This window comes from Salarias fasciatus, chromosome 16 (genome assembly GCF_902148845.1).
Source record: "Salarias fasciatus chromosome 16, fSalaFa1.1, whole genome shotgun sequence".
NCBI lineage: Eukaryota > Metazoa > Chordata > Actinopteri > Blenniiformes > Blenniidae > Salarias > Salarias fasciatus.
Window position 1 is genome coordinate 21401391 of NC_043760.1, and position 23541 is coordinate 21424931.

Here is a 23541-nt window from a genome sequence, read left to right on the forward strand (position 1 = left end):
GCCATGTGTGATATTGAGGATCTCTCATGAACTCAGCAGGAGTGAAATTACAACTGCTCGCGTTACTGTCATTAAATAGTGTTTAAATTTTATTAATATTTAAAAAAAAAAAAGATGTTCTTCCCTAATGAAACACATGAAACCTTTATACAGTATTATAAAAACGCTAAAAGCTTTTAGTCGCCTGAGCCTACAGGAAAAACGAAGTGGCATAAAATAATCAGCGGATGAAGTGGATTCTTATTTTCATATTTGGCTTTACTCATACTCAAGTTCATTTTACACGTGTGATGTATCTGAATATTTTAAAAGTCATAAATTATTCCATTATGTGCCCACAAATTGAATTAATATTCAAAGTGTTTGGTCTGTTTTTCTTTTAGCACAAAAATAGTGCTTCATATCTACACTTTTGTACTAATGACCTTGTTTTTTTTATTGTTTGTCTAAGTAAGGTACTTTAAACATAGATATTCCATACCAAATTAAACTGAACGTAACCACTGTGGACTGTGTGCTTTAGTGTAAATTTTCTGTGCTTTATTCACCTCCAGCACTCGGTAAAAACACGCCATAAAGACCCTCACCAACAGTAGAATTACACGTAATCATAAAAAAAATTACTCTAACACAATAATGGTGTTGTTTACAAGAATCTTTGGGAGTTCCCTTAAACTGAGTTTGAAAACCAATTTTCTTGCCATCTCTCTCTCTCTCTCTCTCTCTCTCTCTTCTCTCTCTCTCTCTCTCTTTTTCAAACCTCACAAGTGAATAATTAAACATTTCCTTCACCGCTGAAGGACTGGATGTAACGAGGCCTTTAAAAGCCTTGTTTACCTTTCTCGGGCTGCTCTGTGCGGACGCCCGGGCTGTCAGAGACGGCTCACAAGGCGCCCAGCGGGGAGGCGCTCGCTGGACAAATAAAAGGACATCCCAAATAGCCTTTCAGCGGGGCTTGTCCACAGCGCGTCGCCTCACAAAGCTCTCGCATGCATGCCTGCGCACACGTTGGCCTCTGCCACCAACCTTTTCTGTTGAGCGAAAAATTCGCCAGAATGTTAAAGTTTTTTTTTTTTTTTTTTTGTCACCATTTAATTGTGATTTTCTTCGCTCCTGCTCCCATTTAGCTGTCAACACTACCTGGGATATTCTCAGTGCAAACCTCTCATATTACAAAAGCCTCGCCATTACTTCACACCGATGTGGGGAACGTATTTGCTGCTTAATGTTGGAAGAGATTACGTGCTCTTTGAGATAAGATTGAAGAACACTGCTGAATTAGTTTTTTTTTTTTTTTATCGGAAAAACTGAGACCACCTTTTTTTTCCCCCCCCTTTTCTTTTCTTTCTCTCTCTCTCTCTCTGTGTCTCTCTCTCTGCTGTACAATAAGGCTTTGTTACGACTGAAGGCCAGGCTCCCGGACATGACAGACACATCTAGTCCACGCAGTCCAGGAAGCCGAGAGACTTCATATTTCACAGGAGATACTCGATGACTTTCAATATGAAAAGACGATCCGGCCGCCATCACAGAGCCATACCATGCAGATAAAAAAAAGGAAATGAGAAATCCCTGCATCCATAAATCACGCTGGAGACATGTGATTATGCACCAATTACATGCTCACATTACAAATGCAGCGATACATACTGTCTCAGCAACACTAATGTCTCCGCTCCTTCTACGCGTGGCACTGCGGTGCTGAGTGCTGCATAATGTGATCGCCTAATGATCAGCTGCATTTACAGCTCCGAGTGCACGTATGTAAGCCTCTGCTCCACTTACTTCTTCAGTCTAGACACTACTTTTTTTTCTTTTTTTTTTTTCAGATAACAGTACGCCGGCATGATTCACTCAAAAGAGACAAAACCCGGACTTGGTGTCTTAAATGGGTCGGTTTGGTCAGAGGGCCCGGTGGTCCGCAGACACCAACCACAGATTCGTCTAATCTGAATTAACCCAATTTCTGGTTTTGACCCTTAAGCTCTTAAGCGTCTAAATGCCCTGGAGTCCCAGAGAAGAAGCAACAAGTCGACGATATTGAGGAGACCCCTGTGTGTGAAAGATGTCCCCCCGTTTCCCCGTTTCGAGCTCCAGCTGGGCTCCCGGCGCGCCCCGCTCTCCTCCGCGGCTGGATTAAGACGGAGGGAGCTCAGTCCGTGTCTGCGCACAGCTCCTAAGCACGTCTTCAAAGGCCCATCCAATTGTTGCCGAGCCACGATAACAGGATTTGTATGAAAGAAGCTTCTATATGTTGGTATTGTCCTTCAGCCGCGGAAAAAATGCTGCTGTTTTGTCCTCTTCAAGGACAAACAAACTCCAAGCCTCAACATACAGCCGAGCACAACAAAACTCACGGTTACATTAGAGCAGCTGTGGACTGAGTTAAAAAATAAATCAACAAATACATAAATAAATAAATAAAATCCAGAAAAGGTCTGGTACATTTTTATTGGAATAAAAAGGAAAAGATGCACTCCAAACTATATTTCATGACAAACATAACCTTGAATGCATTTAATGTGGGCAGTGATAGAGAAAGTTTAAAGTATTGCCAATGGACAACCAAATAATTCAAGCATATAAATTAACAATCAACAAATATTTCTTTTCCCAATATTCAGAATTTCTGTTAGGGTTAATTATACTTGTAAATATTCAAACCTATCCCACGAAATACCATTGAAAACAATCAGAAATTTAAGAACATGAAATAAAAGTCCTGGTCCATTTATAGGATCATGGGATTTGAACCTGTGACTTTTTGCCCCCTGCTTTAACCACTTCACCGCTGAGGCCTCATCACCCAGTTGACACCTCGTTCAGGTCTTCTTTAAAGCTTAAATGAGCAGTCCTGAACTGTTCACACACTGTTCGTCAACTGTTTACACTAGAAAATCAGGAGGGATAATTAATCTTTAGTAAAATATTCTTTTGGCAGCTTCCAGATGGAAAAACACACAAGTCATTATCATATTTTTAATTATGAAACAGGCTTGTTGTCATTTCTTGAGTTCGTGTGACAGGGACTCGTTTTTAAAAGCCATTATGACAGATTATCTACAAGAGACGCTTGGTTGTGAATGCTTTAAATGATACAATAACTCTGAGTCAGTTCAGGTGTTTAAATCTTGTTTCATTTAGAATCTCCTGTGTTTCGTCTGCCTTTAATCTCGATGAGAATTTCCTGGTTAAATAAAGCTTAAGAAGTAAACAGATCAATTCTACTTTGCACGCACTCCTATTAGTCCTCAGACTACTTGAAGCTGTATTGGTGGCAGGTTTCGTCCTGCTTTGGGGGGTTTTGAAGGAGGAAAACCTGCAGTGGAGTGATGAATCTCTTCACCACTACGGGAGGCGTCTCACACGTCACACCAAACCGCTGTGACTAAAAATGTTGATTGTGGGAACATTAACTTAATGAACTAAGATTAAGGAGCTTATCGTGTTCACAAAAATGGCTTCACAGCCTATATAAATGCCTTAATTGTGCTATATTTGGATCAGAAACCTTGAAAATAAAGCTTTAATTCATACAAGTTAAAGGCGCTGACACCTGTGACTCTGAATACGAGCGTATTGTGTTATTTTCTCTTCTTCTTTAGTGGGTAAAGCTAAAGAAAAAACAGGTATTGTATGTTCTCTTTCCGCTGCTCCCTAACCACATATTTTTCCACACTAACACTGAGGAGTGAACAAAGCTGCCGCTCCGCTGTGCTGCTAACCACCTCGCCTCGGCGTGCGGCGCTCAGGTGCCTGTTTCTGCTTCCCTCCCCGGCCCCGGCGGGCGAGAGCTCATCAGAATTCAGCAGGCTTGCCCGCTCGCCTGTTTCCCTTCACGCGTTGGTTCTGGAGGCGGGGAGGCGGCCAGGTAAGGCACGCGCGCGCGGCTCTAATGGAAGTCACGGCCCTCCCGTTGACATCTGTCCGCCGACACTCAGTCAGCTGGTTATTAGAAAGACGTAAACAAGAGAACGGCTCCTTCATCTGATACGTACAGTAGTACGAAGTTAATTGACAGCCTCTGCTGGTGGGCAGACGTCGGATATTCCAAAGTACATTAATATCTGGTCGCAGGCGGTGATTCAGTCCGGTATGATGGCATTAATTACAAACGATGCGACATATTTCAATGACTCAGACCAGAGCCAGTCATTCATATTTAGAGGTCCGCTCGGTGCGAGAGGTGGTTCGCACCAGCGTAACACCTCTTCTGATTCAGTCTTCACTCGTCTACGGCGGGATCGTTGTGAGGGCTGCAAAAATTTCACTCTCGCTAAAAGAGCAGAATTGTGAAAATGAGTCCATCAATCATCAAACACTCATGCAACTCGTGGTAATTAATTCAATGAAAGAGACCAATTCTGTTTCTCTGACTTCAATTCAAATGCATACATGTTTTAATGTAGAAAAAAAAAAGCTCATTATTGCAATTCATTTTAGCCATTTCATGTTGAATTTTTAAAATTGACTCACAGGACACTCCGGACCACCAGTTCTCCCCCCCGTGTCTGATTCTCAGCATCTCTTATTCTCTTTACACCAACGCACCGCCGTCCCAGGTACAATCACAGCATTAAAACACACAAAACAAATTAATGTTTTAAAAAGAATACAGCTCTCCTGGTATGTCCAAAGCAGCGTTTGCATACATTTGCAGATATGAAATGATTTTCTGCTCTCAGGTGTAATCGCCACAAATTAATTTCCACTCGGTGCCGCGACGCCAGGGGCTGCCCAGCTGACACAAAACGCATTTTCTCCCCCCGTCATGCCTACTAAGCAAATGAAATTAGTATTTTTTTTCTTAAATGTTTCATTTGCTCATCATTGGGGGCATAATCCATTTTGAATCAAACGGAAACGGTTCCTACCCTTGTCGAGCCCTTCAGTGTGGCTCCGAGCGTAATTTCACATGTTTCAAAATCTGATTCAGGGCATTTAAATATGACAGAAAGTACATTAAAGTCTCTGCCTGCTGAAATGTATGTTCCCCTGAACCTGCTTCTTCCCATTACACTTCAGGTGAACGCTGAAGCAGAACAGAAATGGCTGCACTCAGAGGAACACTCAAAACTAGTTACAACAAATTACATTGAATATGACAGTCTCTGGTGCGGAATAATGGCAATGGGAGGAAGATCTTCTCAAATATCCTTGAAATCTCAATGATGTATGTGGTCAAATGTTTTTTTTTTTTTCTACAGATACTGTTTATAACATTTAGAAAAATGAAAAGAATTTTTGGAAATAATAAGTTGGAGCTACTTCCTCTGATTCACCCTGAATCTACAAAAAGGAGTCCCAGAACGTTGGATCCAACCGACAAACATGCAGCATTAACGCAAACGGTACAACCTGTGAATGCTGATCCCTGTGAGGGTGAATGTACACTACAGTCCCGTGAAAAATTCATTTCCACTAATCACGCAGCAAATGTTCAATCAGCTGCAATTACAGAGTTTACGCTTAAATCTCTCGGTACAAAACCCACTTCCCCTCCCTCCGAGCCACAAGCGCTGCACAAAGGAAGAATAATAAACACAGAGATGGCTCGGGAGGACTTCCAGAGTCATGTGTTAATGCTGTCCTGTCCCGTCTCGTGTGCATCAAAAGCCTGTCAGTCCCTCCGAGCGGCTGCTCCACGAACTGAGGCCTCCGCCTTCGTCCCCGGAAAACACACAGTCAGCAGCACGCCCGCTGACGGACACACAGCGGGGTCTGCGGGGACTCCGCTGTCAAGCCACCGCACACACATCCAACACTAATGCACACACTAATGCATATGTTTCTCGTGTGCCTACTCTCGCACTCACGGTCTCCCGTGCAACAGCTCAGAGCGCGGGGCCGCTGACAGGTGGACGCCGGCTCGCACCGCGGCGGCGCAGCGTGGACGGATCTCCTGCTCGGCCGCTCCTCGTGGCCGCCTCCCTTCCTTTACGTTGAGTTGTGCAGCTTGTTCCTTAGGTCTCATCCTTTAATCTGCCAGCCATAAGGTATTACAGCGTTGTGCTGGGAGGCTGAGCCCGCCCGCCATAGGTGCACGTCCCAGTATGGTTAACCAGGATCAATAGAGCAGGCACGCCACTCAACATTACGCAAGCTCTCAAACTGCTTTGCCTGTCCACCTTTCCTCTGTCTGTCTGCTCGCCGTCTGCTGTCTGTCTCCTTCTCTTTCTCTCTCTTTTTTTTTCTCCTGTCTCACTTCCCTCCGGCTCCCTCTGGAGAGGGAGCTTCACTCGTTCACACACACATGAACGCACTACCTCCTCTCCTCCCCCTCCCCCCAGCCTGCAGGGACGCTGCTAACAGAAAGTGAAAATACACACAGTAACATAGCGGGAGGCGAGTGAAGATTCATCCTCTGAGAAGCAGAAAAACACCCGCGCGTCTGGTCAATAAGCAACATATTTCAGAAACACTCCTGCCACTCACGGCTACGATCACCAGGAGTCCCAACAAAGCTCCTTGACACCGAGAGGCACTGGGATCGTTCAAAAGTGTGACGAAGAATCTTGATTCCTGTTTCACTTTAACACTATTGAAGGTTTTCATTCATTTCAGATAATTCTGGAAAATTTTGCTTGTTACAACTCTAACTGTGGGGACTTTTTATGGGAGTGGGGGTCATGGACAAAAAAGTGAATAACTGTGAAATTTCACACAAAAAAAAAAGCAGAGGAATCATCTGCAAACTTGTACTGAGAAACCCCTTCAGCGCAAAATCAAACCAGGGACGCGCCTCGCAGTGAGGCGGGAATGCAAACCACTACACCACTGCAAAATAAGACAGCATATATGATCCATACAGTGATAATTATTAATCCATTTAAACTGTATATTTCATTGTCAAATCAAGTCAAAAGCACATGGTGTAATAACATGCAGATAAGATTTTAAATGAGTGCACAAAACAGTGGAAAACAGATTAAATCAAGTTCAGACTAACAAATTTACACAAGGGAACGAACTGCTGGAAAATAAAAAGTGTCTGATAAGGTGGAAGGATCGTATATATCAGAGAATGAAATTTCTTTGGCAAAAGAAAGTGACGGTGAACCAATACAGCCAACCACCGCCTCCTGTTTCCTTGCTGCGCACGGCATCGGGGCAGTTTTTAAGGACAGTGGGCTCTGAAATGGGCGGAGTCAAACGGTTAAGACCCTTCAATACATTAATTACATTATAGTGCCCCTCCCAAAACCTTAGATCATCTTGTGTCACGTGACTTCCAAGTGGCTGAAGAGGCATTATCCCTGTCAGACTCTAATCCAGCAGCTAAAAGGGCTTCAAATCCTGACCTACTCCAGCCCACTCAGGCAGTGAGTGGACCAGATAGGAATCGGACAGATCTACTACTCGCCGAGATAAATGAAAATGTAGACAGAGCTCCAGGAAGTTTCAGGCAGTTGATTCGGACGAGGAGAACGAGCGGCTCGCGTTCGGAGGGTGCGTGTGCGCAGTGTTGCAATGCAATATGTACACTAATTCAATTATTGGAGTTGCTCACAGGGATGTCAGTCCCGATCGATATGCGATAAATACTGGAGTAAATATCCCGGGCTGACGTCGATAAGTTCGGAGCCTGATCTGCACGGCAGAGGGGGGTGCGGGTGGAGATGCCTGTTGTGTGGACGGCAGTTAAAGTGAGACGGAGAAGGCAAGAGGGAATCATTGGTGATTGCAAATAAGCCTGGCTGCCAGGCACCAGCGAGTCCTCCACTGGCAACAGTTACAGCCTGCGCAACTATTTATGTTTGTTCACTGTTTGATTATACAACAAAAAAAAAAAAAAATACAAAATCTGAATGTTGAAAGGAAATAAATTAAAAGAATAATCAGAGGGAGAATCTCAAATCCTCGCCGCAAACATGAAATCTATTGTGTAACGTCACTGAAGGGCAAACGGCAGGTAAAAATAACTCCTACTGAAGGAAGAAGTTGCTCAGTTCTACCTGAGCTGCAGTTAAAAAATTAATAACACTGAGAGAAGGTCTCTGGTTTAAGATCCCACACGTTCAAGGGTTCAGTCTACTAAATTAACAGCTAATTGTCGACCTCCTCAGGCTCAGGAGGCACCTCCACACAAAATACACCAAAACAAATCTGCAACCACTTACAGGCCGGCTGCTTCCTTTCATCATTCACGGCAGAAAACATGCGAGGCTGGTTCCCCTCTCTAACAAACACCCTGTCGAATTTGAAGGGCTCATTAGGGGTGAAGGCTGCTCTGAAAACCTGGGCGATCCGGTCCTTAAAAAAAAAAAAAAAACAGCTAGAAAAACTGCTCTGGAGGCCCCGCAGACTTCAGCTTGTCACAAACACGGGATGGAAATGAGAACGCTCGTCATCGTCGGACGTCACCATGGGGACAATCAGCAGAGGTGGACTGCATTTTATAGACCCAAACAAAGAATCAGCAGCGTTGCGAAGGGGGGAAAATTCAACCAATTTCTTTTGCAATAATGTTCCTGTTATCCGTAGAGCAAAGTGAGAAACCAAATTTGATGATGTGCAGTGATGGGGAGGACGGCCATGCATTCATCAAAGGGGGGGGAAACAATTACACTTAAATAAAGGAGCAGCAAGCCAATTAAAAGTTTTCCTTCAAGAGCATCTCATCTGATGCCTCCACGCCGCTGTCTCTTTAACATCAAACCGGCCTCTGAAGCTTCTCATTCTGCATCTCTGTCGTTCATTGTCCCGCATCGTCAGGCAACAAGAAACCAGCTTTCCTTGAGCCAGTCCTCACGCCACTTGAAACAAAGCCGCCTCAGCTACCACCTCTGAAACGAACTGTTGCTCTCCACTCTGAAGGCACGACGCACACACACACACACACACACACTAACACACTCTGTGTGTCACGACATGGACACGCAGAGATGACTTCTCTTGCTGGAGGATTCAGATGGGGGGAAGAATATAAACTGCCGGTCTCTGTGACTGTACCCGATGAGAGTGAGCTTACAGTACGGGACGTACAGTAGAACGCCACTCCCGCCGGCTCGCGCCAACACGCCGCCGGCTTCATTCTGCGCCGGCGGAGCAGTGACGTTATGAATTGGTGGGGTTTCAGCATGAGAGATGCCACGCTCAATCGAGATGGTACGATGACACAGAACACGCACATGTGAGGACTGCGGAGGAGGAGGAGGGGGAGGAGGAGGAGGAGGAGGAGGAGGAGCGGGAGGGGAGGCGAACACCAAATGCTGCAGTGGCAAGAGAGTGTGACGATCCCTGGAGCCAGGAGGTGGTGGAATCCACCATTAATAAAAACCAAAACCACCTGAGCAGCTCCGCAAAGACAACGTGTGAAAAGCAGTTTTAAACACAGCGTCCTTAAAGGCAAAGCCCCCATTAACTTCTGCAACCCCCTTGCCCTCTTCGACAGGAGCACACGCATGGCTGCATCAGCATCAAATATTTACTAACCTACCGGGCCAAAGACGCCTGCATTTTTCGCCTCCAGGTTTTAACCATGATCTGCCGCAAGCGCAACCCTTCCATTTTAATTGGATTTGTGCCGCGGATGCTTGATTCGACCTGACAGGGGCAGGCAATTCATCAATCAGTGTCATAATGTTGTTTGCATGTGTGAGACGGAGGCGCCGCAGTGCTGGATAACAGAAGAAAACTGGACAGTGCAAAGAGACATCAAGCCTTTCATGGGAAAAATAAAAATATATATATACACACACACAAGCAGCCTGCATATGAATCAGTCCACTTCCGTATGTTGTGTACTATCATAAAAACACAACAACAACTCAGGGCTCCTTCCATACAGTATGGCTCCGCTGCTGCAGCGCTTACTGCACCCATGGGAAACCCCGAGTATGGACTACTTAGAGAGATACACGGAGATTGAACGCCTCGCGTTAAAATATTCAGCTCCTCCAGGGAAATATGATCCAAGGGTCAGCAGGACAACAACTATTTACAAACTGTTTTTATTCCACACAATCTGCTTTCTGTCCGTGCAGCTCTGCAGCAGCTGTATGGAAATGTCCTCCTCCTCTTCCCTCACCCTGACGTTTAGTGCGATAAAATCAAAAGGACTTCTGTAGGGTGCCCCACCCCACCCCACCCCCCCCCCCCCACCCCGTCTCCTGCACCTTTCTGTTGCACCCATTCTCTCAATACCCCTCTCTCTCTGCTCTGTATTCATATTTCAAAACGAAACAGTTGTGTATTGGCATGTGCCGCTGTGCCACTTGGCAGGTAGACCGACTGAGCCGCCCGACGCTCTTGCACCTGCCTGCCCCACGTTGCCCGACTCAATTCTGAGCTCAGCGAAACACGGCCGGCAACAGGCGCGCAAGTGTGAAACAACACACTCCGAGGCTTATCACAATGGGTAATGCAAAACAAAGGGCTTCCTCCGCACAAATCAAAGAGGAGTGAGCAAACACTGGCTGCGATTCAGGCTGGGGATGTGGAAAAATAGCAAAAACAGATTATTTTTAAAACCAAGGGCAGCTGTGGCTCAGGTGGAAGAGTGGGCTGCTCTCTCATCTCACGATCAGCGGCTTGATCCCCTGCTCTGCCTCACTATTGCAGCACTTGGGCAAGACACTGAACCAGAAATCGCTCCCGATGGTGTGAGAACTGGTGAATTTTACTTAGTATGAAGCCCTCAAACTCAACCCCACGCCCCCAGTGAGCACATGCTATACAATTAACTTTCGCTTCCATTTCCACAATTAACACAATTATTAGAAGAACTGTTCAGCCATGTGGCAAATGCACATTTTGTTTTCATGCAGAGATAATTTTACCCTTGTCTGTACACTGAATATATTATACTGCTCAACTTTGCATTGCTTGGTCCACAAAATTGCAAATATTTATATTTCTCATTGCACATTAGTTCACATGCTTGAATTAAAAAAAACCCAGATAATTAATCAAACAGACTCAGCATGTTCAGAACTGTTCATCCTGCCCGTGAATTGATTTTTGTCCCCTGACAATTTTGACATCACACATGACGAAAATTAGGACTTCAGATTAAACAATACATTCTCCTTTATATGACACACTCTAATTCAAATCGGCAAAGCGACAATGAAATGTAGTTTTTCATTCAAAGATGAACTCACTGGACTACTTTCTCAACCAAACAATGAGAACAATTTCATTCATTAAAAAAAAAAAAAAAAAAAAAAAAAAAAAAAAAATCTGGAAATTGCATTATCAGCAAAAGCTCTCTTTATGTGAGAGTGTGAGATATTTCAGGGAAGAATGTGCAACAAGTAAATAGCTTAAGTGTGATTCTAGGGATCAATCCTGCTTATTGTGGACTAATGTATTTACTGGAGTATACCACAATGCTACAATATTATTACAATGCAAGGGGGGGTGGGGGGTTGGGTTAATACACAATTTCCTGTTCTACATTGGACAAAAACAGCTAGAAAGAACTGCTTGCGGAGAGAGAACACCAACCAACAGCATCAACAGTTGCCCACAGCCAGCCGGGCAGTCAGCTCCAGGGAGGAAATGCTGCCCCCTATCAGCGGTGCTTATTTCTGCCCATGCAGGCGCAGAAACACACACTCGCACACACACGCAGAGGAAGCCATGAGCATGTACGTGGAAGCTGCTCGTCTTTCACTGGGAAATCCTCTCCGTGCCCTCCTCTCTGGTCGCAAACAGTGTAAAAAAGCACAATGGCGGGACTGTGCTCCAGGTTTCGGGGGCTCAGCTGTGTGCCTTCCTACTGTAGTCAGCTTGTTCTGCCGGCGCGTCTTGTGGCCGCGCCGGTTTCCAGCATCCGCTGCATACATATGGAAAGAGATGGAAATGACGGCCGGGAGTGGGTTCATGAATAAGAAAGGTCAGAAAGGGGGCTGCGGCTGTGACATAGACGGACAACCCACTCAGCAGTTTTTTGTTTTTTTTTCCTGCTGGAAGGAAAATGAGCACTTCAAGTTTTCAGTGAGTGGGACAGCTTTACACAGCTTTTTTATTGCAGCACCTTACCAGGCAGTGTCATGTAAAATCAGCGCTCTGACCACTGCGCCGGCCGTAACGCGAGCCAGCAACACATGCTGGACTGAATTTTAGGTCTTGTAACTGTCAGTAGTCTACATTCTTGACGGAAATGGCTGGATACCACACTGACAGCTATGTAGGACTAACTGAAGCTGCAATCAGGCCGTTTTCACAATGATACAAACTGTTATCAGCTGAATGATCATCTTGAAGGGAAGCAGGCTTGAACTTGATTTTTATTTATCATTTAATGATTTACGTATTTATTTTGAAGCTTATCGGGGGGGTTCGGTACGCCGTCGCTGTTTGGTTTATTTTCTGAAAGTCCCCATCATCCGAGCTCCCTTTCTTTAACTAAGCAAGACACTCAAAACTGGTTCCCATGGCAACGTGGTGAATCTAACCTGGAACAGTTGGGAACTGAATACAGCGCGACCCGTAAACACACATGGACACACACGTTCGCCAGCACAATGACACAGTTTTGCACCCACATCAAGACGCTGTAAATGTCAGGAAGACTATATCTTTCGACATTTGCTTCTTCGCTGAGAGCTGACATCAAAAACCCGCCTATCAAAGGATGTTCCACAAGGGAAATTGTGTGTAAACACAATCCATGCGTATTATTTATCGAAAAAGACAAAATCAAAACATTACTTTATATACATTAATGAATAGATATTGCTTGACTTCCAAAAGGAACCTCCCTCACGGCAGCATTGGATTTTGCACCATCAATTGAAATTAATTGAAGATTAGATAAGTGAAAGTGACTATATGGGATAAAGTGCAACAGTTTGATGCAGAGCACACTGCAACACTAAGATCGCACACAACCAAGAAAAGTCCCTTGAGCTAAGTGACAGCTGTCGAACTGACAAAAAAACTGGTGGAACAAGAATCAGCTCGAGTGCTGCAAGCACCGGCACAGTATGCATGGCATGCCGCTGTCATGCTGTCTTTAAGTTCTGCGCTGACACTTTGTTGAGGTTGTTGCGAACATTGTTTTGCCAGCACCAGCAACACAACTTTCTGCACAATTTAATCAGAGCACCTTTGTCCTGCTCTTCGGCGCATCTCGGCAAAGAAGATTCTTTCATCATTTCTTCCAAATTGAAATGTTTCCCCGGGTGGATTTTCAGCTCAGCGTATCTCCTCTGCTCCCTGCACCTCGTCCTGTGGGTGCAGCACTTCAGGAGCTTGTTTCATCACTGCCCGTGTTACCAAATGCTAACAGTCGCTCTTGAATATAGGCTGGTTTGACAAAGCTGGTTGTATAAACTGATGGCTTGCCGCAAACATCACAAACTATTTCTTAAAGTGGTGTCTGACCACAAACGTAATCTACTTTCAAATATCTATGCATTTTGGAATTAAAACGTATGAAGAACCTAAAAAAAAGTAGCTTGAATGAACTTATTCAAACTCAACATTTTTTTATTTGTTTGTTTCTTTGTTCTTTTGCATGTTATAGTGGAATATTTTAACAAATCACAATTTTCTACGCGTTTTCCCCTGTGTGGTCAAACTAGGAGACGGAGAAATGTCCGACAGTGGAGATTAAGGACACACATTGCGCTGAGGAACCTTTCCAGCCAAACAACAGTGAAATGTTCTCTCTGTGTGAATTTTTCACACCTGAGTCACAACATCAAGGCTCACCTCAAGCTCCGATCAGCTCCACGGGAGCTTTCACCTGTTCCAAACCCGTCACGGCTCTAATGTTGCACTGCTTTAGTCGTTTTATATGGCGATGATATGAGACAAGGTCTGCGTGAGAAATGCCACCTGCTGCGAGCCCCAGCTGCCCACCCCCTCCAACGGGCCGTGCCACACCCTCACATTGCCCACTGCGAGCGCCCCGGCACAGCGAAGGGCGAGAAACACTAAACTCCACATCCGGCAGGAAGCTTTCAGCTGGGATTCACCGCAGCTTTTTTCGTCCCTTCCAGTGTCGTCCTCCAGCCGCATGCGTACACGTCTGCGTTCGCCGTTATATTTACATCCCCGGCACGCGAGCGCCGGAGAAACAGATCGAGCAGCAGCGGGACATTGAAAATAAAGGGGAGACAGAGCAGCTGTTACAACTTCAAATTACTTCCCTAAAAAAAGAACTTGGGCACAAATTGCGCTGCTCATAACCATGATTTATAATTCATTAAAGATTCACACCCAGCACATTGAAGATTCCAACAATTCATCAATTGATGCTTAGTGGAACGGCGTCCTCAAACATCTGCTCCAAACAATGCTGGTGCTTCTCCTGAGGGGACCGAGGTAGTCACGCATTTCTTTGTTAAAGCGGAGAACCACGTGTTGTCCCATTCATGCCTGGTAAACATGTGTCACTGTAGGTGTGTCACTGTGCTAATAACAAATCCTGTCCGTGACACATGAGGGTCTGACAGAGTCCCTTTTTTCTTTCCTTTTCTTTCCTGTTATTGTCAACTGAAACAGATGAGAGTGTATCGTTAGGGATTCATTGTCTCACAGGCAAAATTCAGGTTGATTTTATGAATCTTTTCTGTAATCAATGGAGGGAGTTTTGCACTCACCACAGGCTCTCTCCTCTTCACTCAAGTCAACCAAAGATAAAAACTTGAGATGTAAAGCATAACAGTAAGGTCACGAATAAAAACCCCAGACCGGGGCCCTGCAACCCAGTACCACACGAGGCTTTTGAGAGCTCATGCGCTCTGCAGATTTCAACATTTAACTTAAATGTGTTGCAGAGCCGATACTCTTCCAAATGGACTCTTGGACACCTAAATAAAATGAAGTTGAAATTCCCCTCTCTGTCACCTGTCTGACCCCATTCACCGCAGACAAATGACGTTCATTTCTGAGCTCTGCGTTCGGCTGCTAACCATGGGAAAATCACAAAAAGGATTTTGTAGGTAAACATACTTTAACTCAGTGTGGACGGGCTTCTTTAGCTTTCTCTTCCAACAATGCTGATTTACTGATATTAGCAAATAGTGAAGAACTCACCTAAAGATCTACAAGAGCTAAAAACAGAACTGAAATCTCAACTGGTGTTAACTGTAGCTCAGTTTAAACATTTTTCCATGAATCATATGTGAATATTTATAACTGTATTACCTTTGCTATGAGGCTTAAATATGTGATTTGGCTCCATACAAATTTTATTTGGTGAAAAAGACACTAAAAGAGGCTCTTTTGGTGCTAAACCTGACGAGACAGACAGGGTGTCTCCATCAACCCTCATTTGGACGAGTCCATTATTAACAACTGTTGCTCCAGTTGTGTCGCTCAGTCACCTCAAACTTGTCTTTGCTCCTTTATTCCTTCTTTTTTTTTTTTTTTAAAGGACTTACTCACAAACTACGTATGTCAATTCAAAGCAGTTGTATCCATTCCGCTCACGGCTTCTACACCTCCTCACTACGACTCCTCGGAGTCATTTAACTGATTATGTAAATCCTGGTTGTAATGAGTGTAATGCTGCGGCAACATATTAGTCATGCAACAAGTTGCAGAGGAATGTGAATGACTATTTGCTGAGAAATGAATCTCTACAGATGCAGTTGCCGTATAAAAGCGAGCGTCTGTTAAAAAAAAAACAAAAAACAAAAAGTGTTTCAAACACTTCGGGTCCGATAGACACACAATCAATTTACTATTCTCTCGCATCTAATCTCACACCTCCCTTTAGCTATGCACTTGGTTGTATGAGCAAATCTGTTAGCTCTTTACCAGAAAAGTAGACAAATGGCTCCATATTCACGGGGAACGCTCATAACGGCGACACAAATGCAGCCGCAGAGAACAGTCAAATTTAAATGCAGCAGACTGAACACATTACAAAGGGCTTTTGATAATTCACCACAAGTAAGTAGTCAGATTTCCTGTAAGAGCTCATCAAGTACAATCTAATATACTTTTATAAAATAAGGTTTCACCAGCCTCTTTGTGACAACTGATGAGCCAAAAGCCTGAGACAGAACAAATGCAGGTTAAAAAAAAGAAAAGGCACCACTAAATGATATTTATGGAAAAAAAAAAAACCAAGCAAACGCACGAGGATTGTTCCACCCGACCGATCACTCAGTGCGATCCCCCCCTCGCAGAGAGGTGAAGGGAGACACGAGGAGTCAGAAGGAGGGTGCAGCGGTTGTGGCATGTCAGGGAGGCGGCGCAGCGCCTTCTGCTATCACTCCGGACACAACTCGAGCCTGAACTGGAGAGCTTCCCCTTCTCCCAGGATCAACTGGGGAGTATTAATGGATTCGGAGTGGATCAACTGATGGCTATCGAGTTGCGCTGTTTTCACTCAGTGTGCACGGACAGCGCAAAACACACACACACACACACACATCTGCATGGGGCACTACAGTGGTGCAATGCAGATGTTTACACGCATGTCTTATTTTGTACCCTTGGACAAAAACAGACAGGAGAGTTCTTGTCATCAATTGAGCTTCGGTAAATTAATATTTTGGGCTCACATCAACGCCGCCACAGTGTTCAACCTGTTCCTACTCTCAGTACAGTGAAGCATGGAGGAGAAAAACACTCAGTTACAAATTCAGGATTTTTATATGGAAGCATGTTTCCTCTTCAAACAGTCACGTCCATAGAGAAATAATTACGGGGACAAAAGTCAGGTTGAATTAATGTTTGAACTACAAGGTAAACAAATGTGCACACTGTGAAGGCGAATAAAGTTAATAGTGTAAATCTCACCAGGCTTCATATTGATGACTATTGATGAAGCTCACAGAGAGGACTCACACTGGTGAGCCTACACACACCTTCACAACCTGTTTGATAGGTAACCTGCATGTCTCATTTAAACCTGATATCAATTAACACACAGTTCATAGTCTCAGTGAGCTGCGAGTGTACAGAAAACCTTAAAAGGAAAGTTCATACGAAACAGGAAATAAAAGGGTTTTTCTGGTTTTGTGAATATTTAAAAACAGCACAGGTACACGTTCAAGGTCATGTGGTTCAGGGAAGCATTATTTGCACTTAAATCAAATTCATCAACAATCATTTGTTTATAATTAACAGTATATTAATTCTGTAACAGAAATAAAAGTAATGTTGCTTAAAATCTGTCCATACAAATGTACTGATTTTCTCTTATTTTAGAGAAAATTTCTTTTGTTTTTGTTAATTGTTAATGCAACACCTGTATATTACATTCAGGTGACTGCAGCCAGAACAAAAACAAAACTTACATGATTTTAAAACAAAAGTTTACTTCAATATATTCAGTATTGTTTTTGTAACTGCTGCCACATGCTGGAATCACATTCAGTCACCTAAATTAAAGTGTTTAAAACACTGTTAAGACAATTAGAAACATATTGTTTTTGTGAGACACAAAAATTGTGTTCTGGAAAGAAAGCTTCCTGAAATGTGAACAACAATGTGTAGCTTATTATTCACTATTTTGGAAGATATGAAGCCTCAAAGGTTTTTTAAAACAAAGTGATAATTTTTTTCATAAATTGTCAACACTTATGAGACTTCCTGAAGTATAAAATAATGCAAATCCTGGAAGTTGAATAAAATTTAAAGGATATTTAGACCATTCAATTTACAAAATTTTCCACTTCTCCGGGTTCCTAAAATCAACTTTTAAAAGGCCTGCACCTTCAGGTAAATTTCATATTTGCATTAAAAAAAGCAGCATAATCAATCAAGACTCAGATTTTTGTCTTTAAAAAAAAACACAAGACTTAATTTTCTTGTGTTATGATACCATCATATAACACAACTCAAATCACAAACAAAGACAGCAAACAGCAGCTCAAACTGCCAGAGCCTCACAAAACCAAGAAATGCAAGCAGGCCTGAGAATGAGCCCGAAAAATCACACAACCTGTTAAATATAAAAACTGTAGTGACTCACTCTTCAAACCCTGTCTAATAGCAATGTCCCACACGCACATATAAGACATTAAAATAAAAACCATAAATATCCAACATTTGCTTAAGTTTACTTTAAGTTTTTTTTAAAGTAACAATAATTTATGATTTCTGAAACACAGTTTCTCCATAAACCTAGATTACATTAAATATATGTATTGTAAAGTTAGAATATTTGTATCAGCTAACAACAAATAATTATTTCAACTAATTATTATATTGAAAAAAACAAAAACTGATTTTACTACTAAAGAAAATCAATTAGACTAATCCTGATTTAAATCATTGCGGAGTCGACGTTTAGTAAAGTTTCACACGTGAATTCGGTTCATCACGTGAAACAGAAATCCTGTTAAACAATGAGGCCACGGAGAATTCTTTTTTTAGAAAAAAAAAAAAAAAACAGCCGGTTTAACGCAGGTTTTCTGCTGAAACGTCAACACCTGAGCGTATCAGCCCCCTCGCGCTCGCTGTACGCGGAAATGGCGTACATTTCTGCTTTAAGGCCTTTTTCAGCAGCAGGCGCACATTGGTCGCCCCGGCGGCTGCACACACACACCGCAGGCACATGTATGGACACTTCGCTCCATCTGATTCCGCCTATAGCGGTGCAGTGTGTGCGGGGCCATCATGGCAGCCATTATGAGGCTCTCCAACATTGCCATGGCCTACGTGCACACGAACCGTGGGGAGTGGCGCAGGCTCTTTCTACTCCATGTTGCGCCTTGTAGGCTACACTCACACACACACACACAGAACACACAAAAAATGCCTCCACGTCGAGCCGTGAGACGTGGAAACAACGCAGCAGCACACTTTAAAATCACAGGGGTTTTGTTTTCTGTAGCGTGTTTTGAAGGGAGGGGGAAAAAACGAAGGGCTGTAATGCAGGAAAAGTGCAGCACGCGAAGAGGGGGAGGACTCTACTGGAAGCGCATAAAGTGTGGGTCACGTGCTCCTCCACAAGGGGCTTGAATATTTACCTTTTTGTCACGCAATGTAGTTCTCCCCCTATAGCCAAAACGCATTGTTGCGAAAATGGGTGGATCCATACATGTCGAGGGTGTGTGGGCTGCGAAATGTGAAGCAACCGAGGGACTTTATCCTGCCTGACGCAAAGCAACAACAACAACACACACACACACACACAGAAAACCCTGCTTGTTTTAATGATTTGTTTCCAGATACTTAAAAAATCTGGCGGATTTGTAAACTGATTGCACAAACTGACAATAAAACGCAAACACTTTGTTTGCAGATTGCAAAGCTTGAAGGCTGACCTATGGGTGAGCTCCACGATCCCTCAACTCTCGCGCAACGTGTCTCCCACATACATCCACATACATACATACACACACACACACACACACACGCGGGGACCAGGGGAGAGGGGTGGCTGATTGGTATGCAACTCATCGTGCATTGCAGTGTTACAGTCAATAATGAAACCTAACTTTATCGCCTACATACACAAGAAAGAACACACACACAAAAAACAGCCATGCGTACAAAACCTCATATATATATATATACACACATATTAGTTCACTTTCACGTTCTCCCCTAAACCATTGACATATATCCAATTAAATCAGAATTGTTACATGTATGCAGTGTGTGTGTTTTCGTGCACGAGCAGATCATACAGCAGGACGAGGCCTTGCAGCAGATCACGCGTTATGGCAGCAGGCAGCGTGTTTTCTGTGAATGTTGTGCCACGAACTCTTTTGTTTCTCGCCCTTTCTCTTGTCTTCAATCGCCCCACAATTACAAATATACCAACAGGAGCTAAAACAACAACAGCTTGGTGGAAATTGCTCACACACGCACACGCAGCGGTCGAGAAACGGGGGGAAAAAAGAATGAATGTGCGTGCTATATTTCACCGCGGAAGCCTACAGGTCACACACAGCCCGCCATGGAGCACACAGTATAGGTGTGTGTGTGAGTGCGTGTGTGTCTGTGTGTGTGTGTCTGTGTGTGTGTGTGTGTGTGTGTGTGTGTGTTAAAGAGAGGAGGGGGTCTGTGTGTTGCCAGGTTATAGGCCTACCTTAGTTTTTTGGGCACAGAGTAGTCTACCTCTATCACCTTTCCGTGTAACTCGGCTTTACCTGTAGGAGTGAAAATGGATAGCGTAACGTTAGCCGGGCGTCAAAAAGAAAAAAAAAAGTACCAAGACAAGCTGGTGGGCCTTGTTACACCAACACTTTTGAATCTCTTCACCAAGTAGGTGCGTCCCCCATTCAAACAGCCAACCCCTGGAAAAAGTAGTGTGCACTGGCGCGCAATGCGCGGCGCGGTGCATAAACTGTATATGTTTACATTAACAGTCCCACCTTGTGACATTTTAAAGGGTGACAATTAAGGGTAAAACGAAGCGAATTAAGCGTATATAGTGTTAGGGGAAATGGGCAGCCATGCTTTCCACTCCCACAGCCCTCATCTTGCTGGGAGGCATGTTTTTTTTTTTTTTCTCTTCTTCTTCTGCTCTCAGTAAAGAACGCAACATCAAAAGCAGAGATGGTTTGAAAGGAGAGTGACTTGTACTCTTTCTGTTGTGAGTAGGTGCTTCTTATTTCTGCGTGCTGGTCCAGCCGTGAAGTGAATTTCGAAGCGCTCCTCTGCGAGGCTTGAACACGGCTTTTCGTTACTATTATGAGTGGCCTGGCGCAGCACGGAATTAGCGTCTCACCTCGTCCCCCCTCAGCTACCTGTTTATTAGCCCTTTCCTCTGGACCCCCGTGACCCACCTCCAAGGCTCCTCGTAAAAACATGCCCAGACATCAGATGAACATGGATCTGACAAGTTTTCCGCGCTCGCGTCGCTCCACTCTCCTCAATAAAATCAAGATAAAAAATAAGTGAAAAATAATTATGCCTACCCGAACCATCAGACCATCCCATACATTCCAGTGGGTGATTGCAAAGTAGCGCCCCGCACTATCGGAATCTCCAAAATACTGCTTATTGTGTGCGTAAAGTGCGTTACGACGGCTGGTGTTTTCTTTAGAGCAAACGGGCAGTAAAGCACCGAGTGTGTCCTGTGATCGATCATTTATCCGATTTTTGTTGGAGCGTGCATGACTGAGCGTTCATCTAAACTCTCATGGCACACGGATGTAATCGCAAAAAAAAAGAACACCGTCCCGATCACACACAGTCACTCTCACACACATTTTTTTTTTTTAAAAAAGAAAGAACACAAGCAATGATTAATATTTCACATTTCGGACACGCTGACCTATTGTGTTTTTTCACCCTCATGGTGCATTTTGACCCGCTGTGAAATGTTCCCTGTCACCGGCAGCATCACTTATCAAATGCACACTTACCATTTAAGAGCTCTATAGCCTGAATGGCCGAGTTCTGATCGGGGAAGTCCACAAAAGCATAGCCGTTTTTCAGTATGATCTGCTCGGGCACTGGCAGCTTCCTCTCCGCAAAGAGCTGCTTCAAGTCCTCGACAGTGACCGAAGGACTTAAATTCCCAATATATAGTTTGTACATGATCTGAAAGGGAAACAATCTCCAAGGGGGTTTCAGATCCCAAAGAAGAGTGGCGATATTCAGGCAAGTAGAAATATACAATTAAAAAAATAAAAATAGAAAAAAAAAATCTGCCGGGATTTCTTTTTTCTCTTATAGAAAAAAAAAGAACAAAAAAAAAAAGAAAAACGCAGCGATAACCCCCCCAGGATATTACAAAGCTATAAGCGACCCCCCAGCACCAAACTCTGGCCCTGGTCAAACTCTTCTAACAGGGACTGGGGGGAAAAGTGTCGTTACGACGCTCCTCCGGAGCCAACAAGCGCCGCCTCTAAATAAAATCTCCCTTAAAATCAGCAGAAAAAATGTTTGGAGGTGCATGTGGGATCACGGCTGCTCTCCCGGCGTAGAAAATGCAGCAGGGTGTATGAAAGTGGTATGATGAGCGCTGCTTACATTCACGGCGAAAGGGATGGGCTTAAAGGAGGCAGAGGGGTTATTTCATCAAATCATAATAAGGGCCGTGCCTTGGGTCCCTCCAGGCTGGGGTGGGTGGGGGTAGGTGAAAAAAAAAAAAAAAAAAAAAAAAGACAGCTACTGTGTGGAAAAGCGAGTCCTTGTCACTGTACTTGTCGACTCAAACAGTGTCACTGATCCCCACAGTTTGCCTTTTATTTATTTATGAGCGACACGGAAATATGGATTTATGGAGCGAAGGGTCCAATCCTGGGCGAGGACACCTGTTTGAGATATAGTGTAATAAAACACCCTCCGTAATGTGGCTGCAACTTAAAGAAAAGCCTTAAAATGCAGTTTTTTTCGTCACACTATTTTTTCACAAATTAAGTTCATTCTTGCAGATCTGCGCTATTAAGATGACAGTTTCCCCTTTGACCTGTTTGCTCCAGGATTTAAGAAAAAAAAATGTAAATCAGGGCAAATATTTATTTTTACCCACTGATAAGAAACTCCAAGCGGTGTCACTGTGAGCACACACTCCAGGCTGCAGACACAGTGTAGCATCTGCTTCCTTTCATGCATTCATGCATTGTGGTTGCAGAGGTGTGTGTGTGTGTGCATGGGTGTGTTCAGGAGTGAGAGGCAGATTTCAAACAGAACCCAGAGAGTCATGTGGAGTGGCTGCAGTGCCTCATGCATGGATGTGTAGTCTTGTACCTTCCACTCGTTTGAGTAGGGAGGGAGGGAGGGAGGGGGGCGGAGCCTGGCGGCCCGCGGCCATGTGACTCGCCCCGCGCCTTGGAACATTACTGCCACCCGCCTGCAGAGCAGCCAGCGCCGGGAGCGAGCGGCCCTCGGCTGGTGTGCGTCAGTCCAGCGGACAGAGGGACGTCCGCACACACTGGGGCCCATTTACAGCTGCTCCATGACTCTGCAGAGGACATCCCGATGCGGCGGCTGCAGTCTTCAACCTCGGCGAGAATTACACTTGAAACGTGAAAAAAACGGTACTTTCTGGTACTGAGCAAAAATCCCCACTGTAGCTTAGGAGTCTTTCTGTGTGGAGTTTGCACGTTCTCCCTGCACACGGGTCACCCAGCTTGCTGTCACAGCCTGAAAACATGCATTGTGAGGATAATTCATGACTCACTCACACATAAAGTGTGAACATGATTCAGTGAATATACAGTTTGCCGCTTCTCTGTGTGCAGTGACACACTGAACCAGATCCACCGCGCGTTGAGTCCAGTTAGGTCACTGTGCTGACAAATCGCACAACCGCCCAAAAACATTGTTTCCAGCCTTGAGGAAAATGAAGCAGGGCTGTTTGGGATTGTGACACTGGGAGAACGTGAGCAAAATACCGACCAAAACAAGCAACACATGTACACGCAAGCTTGTGGTGGAGGAAGGGAAAAAAGAATGCATTTTCCAAGGTGTGGTGAGCTGTGCGATGGGTTGTTAACGGGGTCTTTTCACACAGTCTGAAAGCCTTCAGGATTTCACCGAGTTTTTTTCCGCAGACTTCCAAAACATCACTGCTTTTATTATGAACTATATTTAACATTCAGCATCTTTGATTCAAAATACAGGTTGCTACTTATTTCTTAAACGTGGAAATAGATTTGCCCTGTGGAAACTAACCGTCGCACAGGAAACAAATAAAACTGAAGATAAAAATAATAGGGAGCA

The 23541-nt window shown here is 44.2% G+C and overlaps 1 protein-coding gene across 3 annotated transcripts in view; it reads right to left on the minus strand.

Moving 5' to 3' along the window:
• igf2bp2a (insulin-like growth factor 2 mRNA binding protein 2a) overlaps window positions 1–21451 on the minus strand; it is a 38220-nt gene extending 16769 nt beyond the window's left edge. For 2 of the 3 annotated variants that reach the window (XM_030111135.1, XM_030111134.1), the window contains exons 1-2: window positions 21237–21451; window positions 19955–20015 (exon numbers count right to left, since the gene is read on the minus strand). In XM_030111135.1, coding sequence (XP_029966995.1) covers window positions 19955–20015; window positions 21237–21411 — 236 coding nt within the window. In that variant the 5' untranslated portion in view covers window positions 21412–21451. Of the gene's footprint in view, window positions 1–19954; window positions 20016–20786; window positions 21005–21236 lie in introns of those variants that run through there. The other variant, XM_030111136.1, reaches the window with a different exon arrangement.
• Window positions 21452–23541: the final 2090 nt, after the last annotated feature.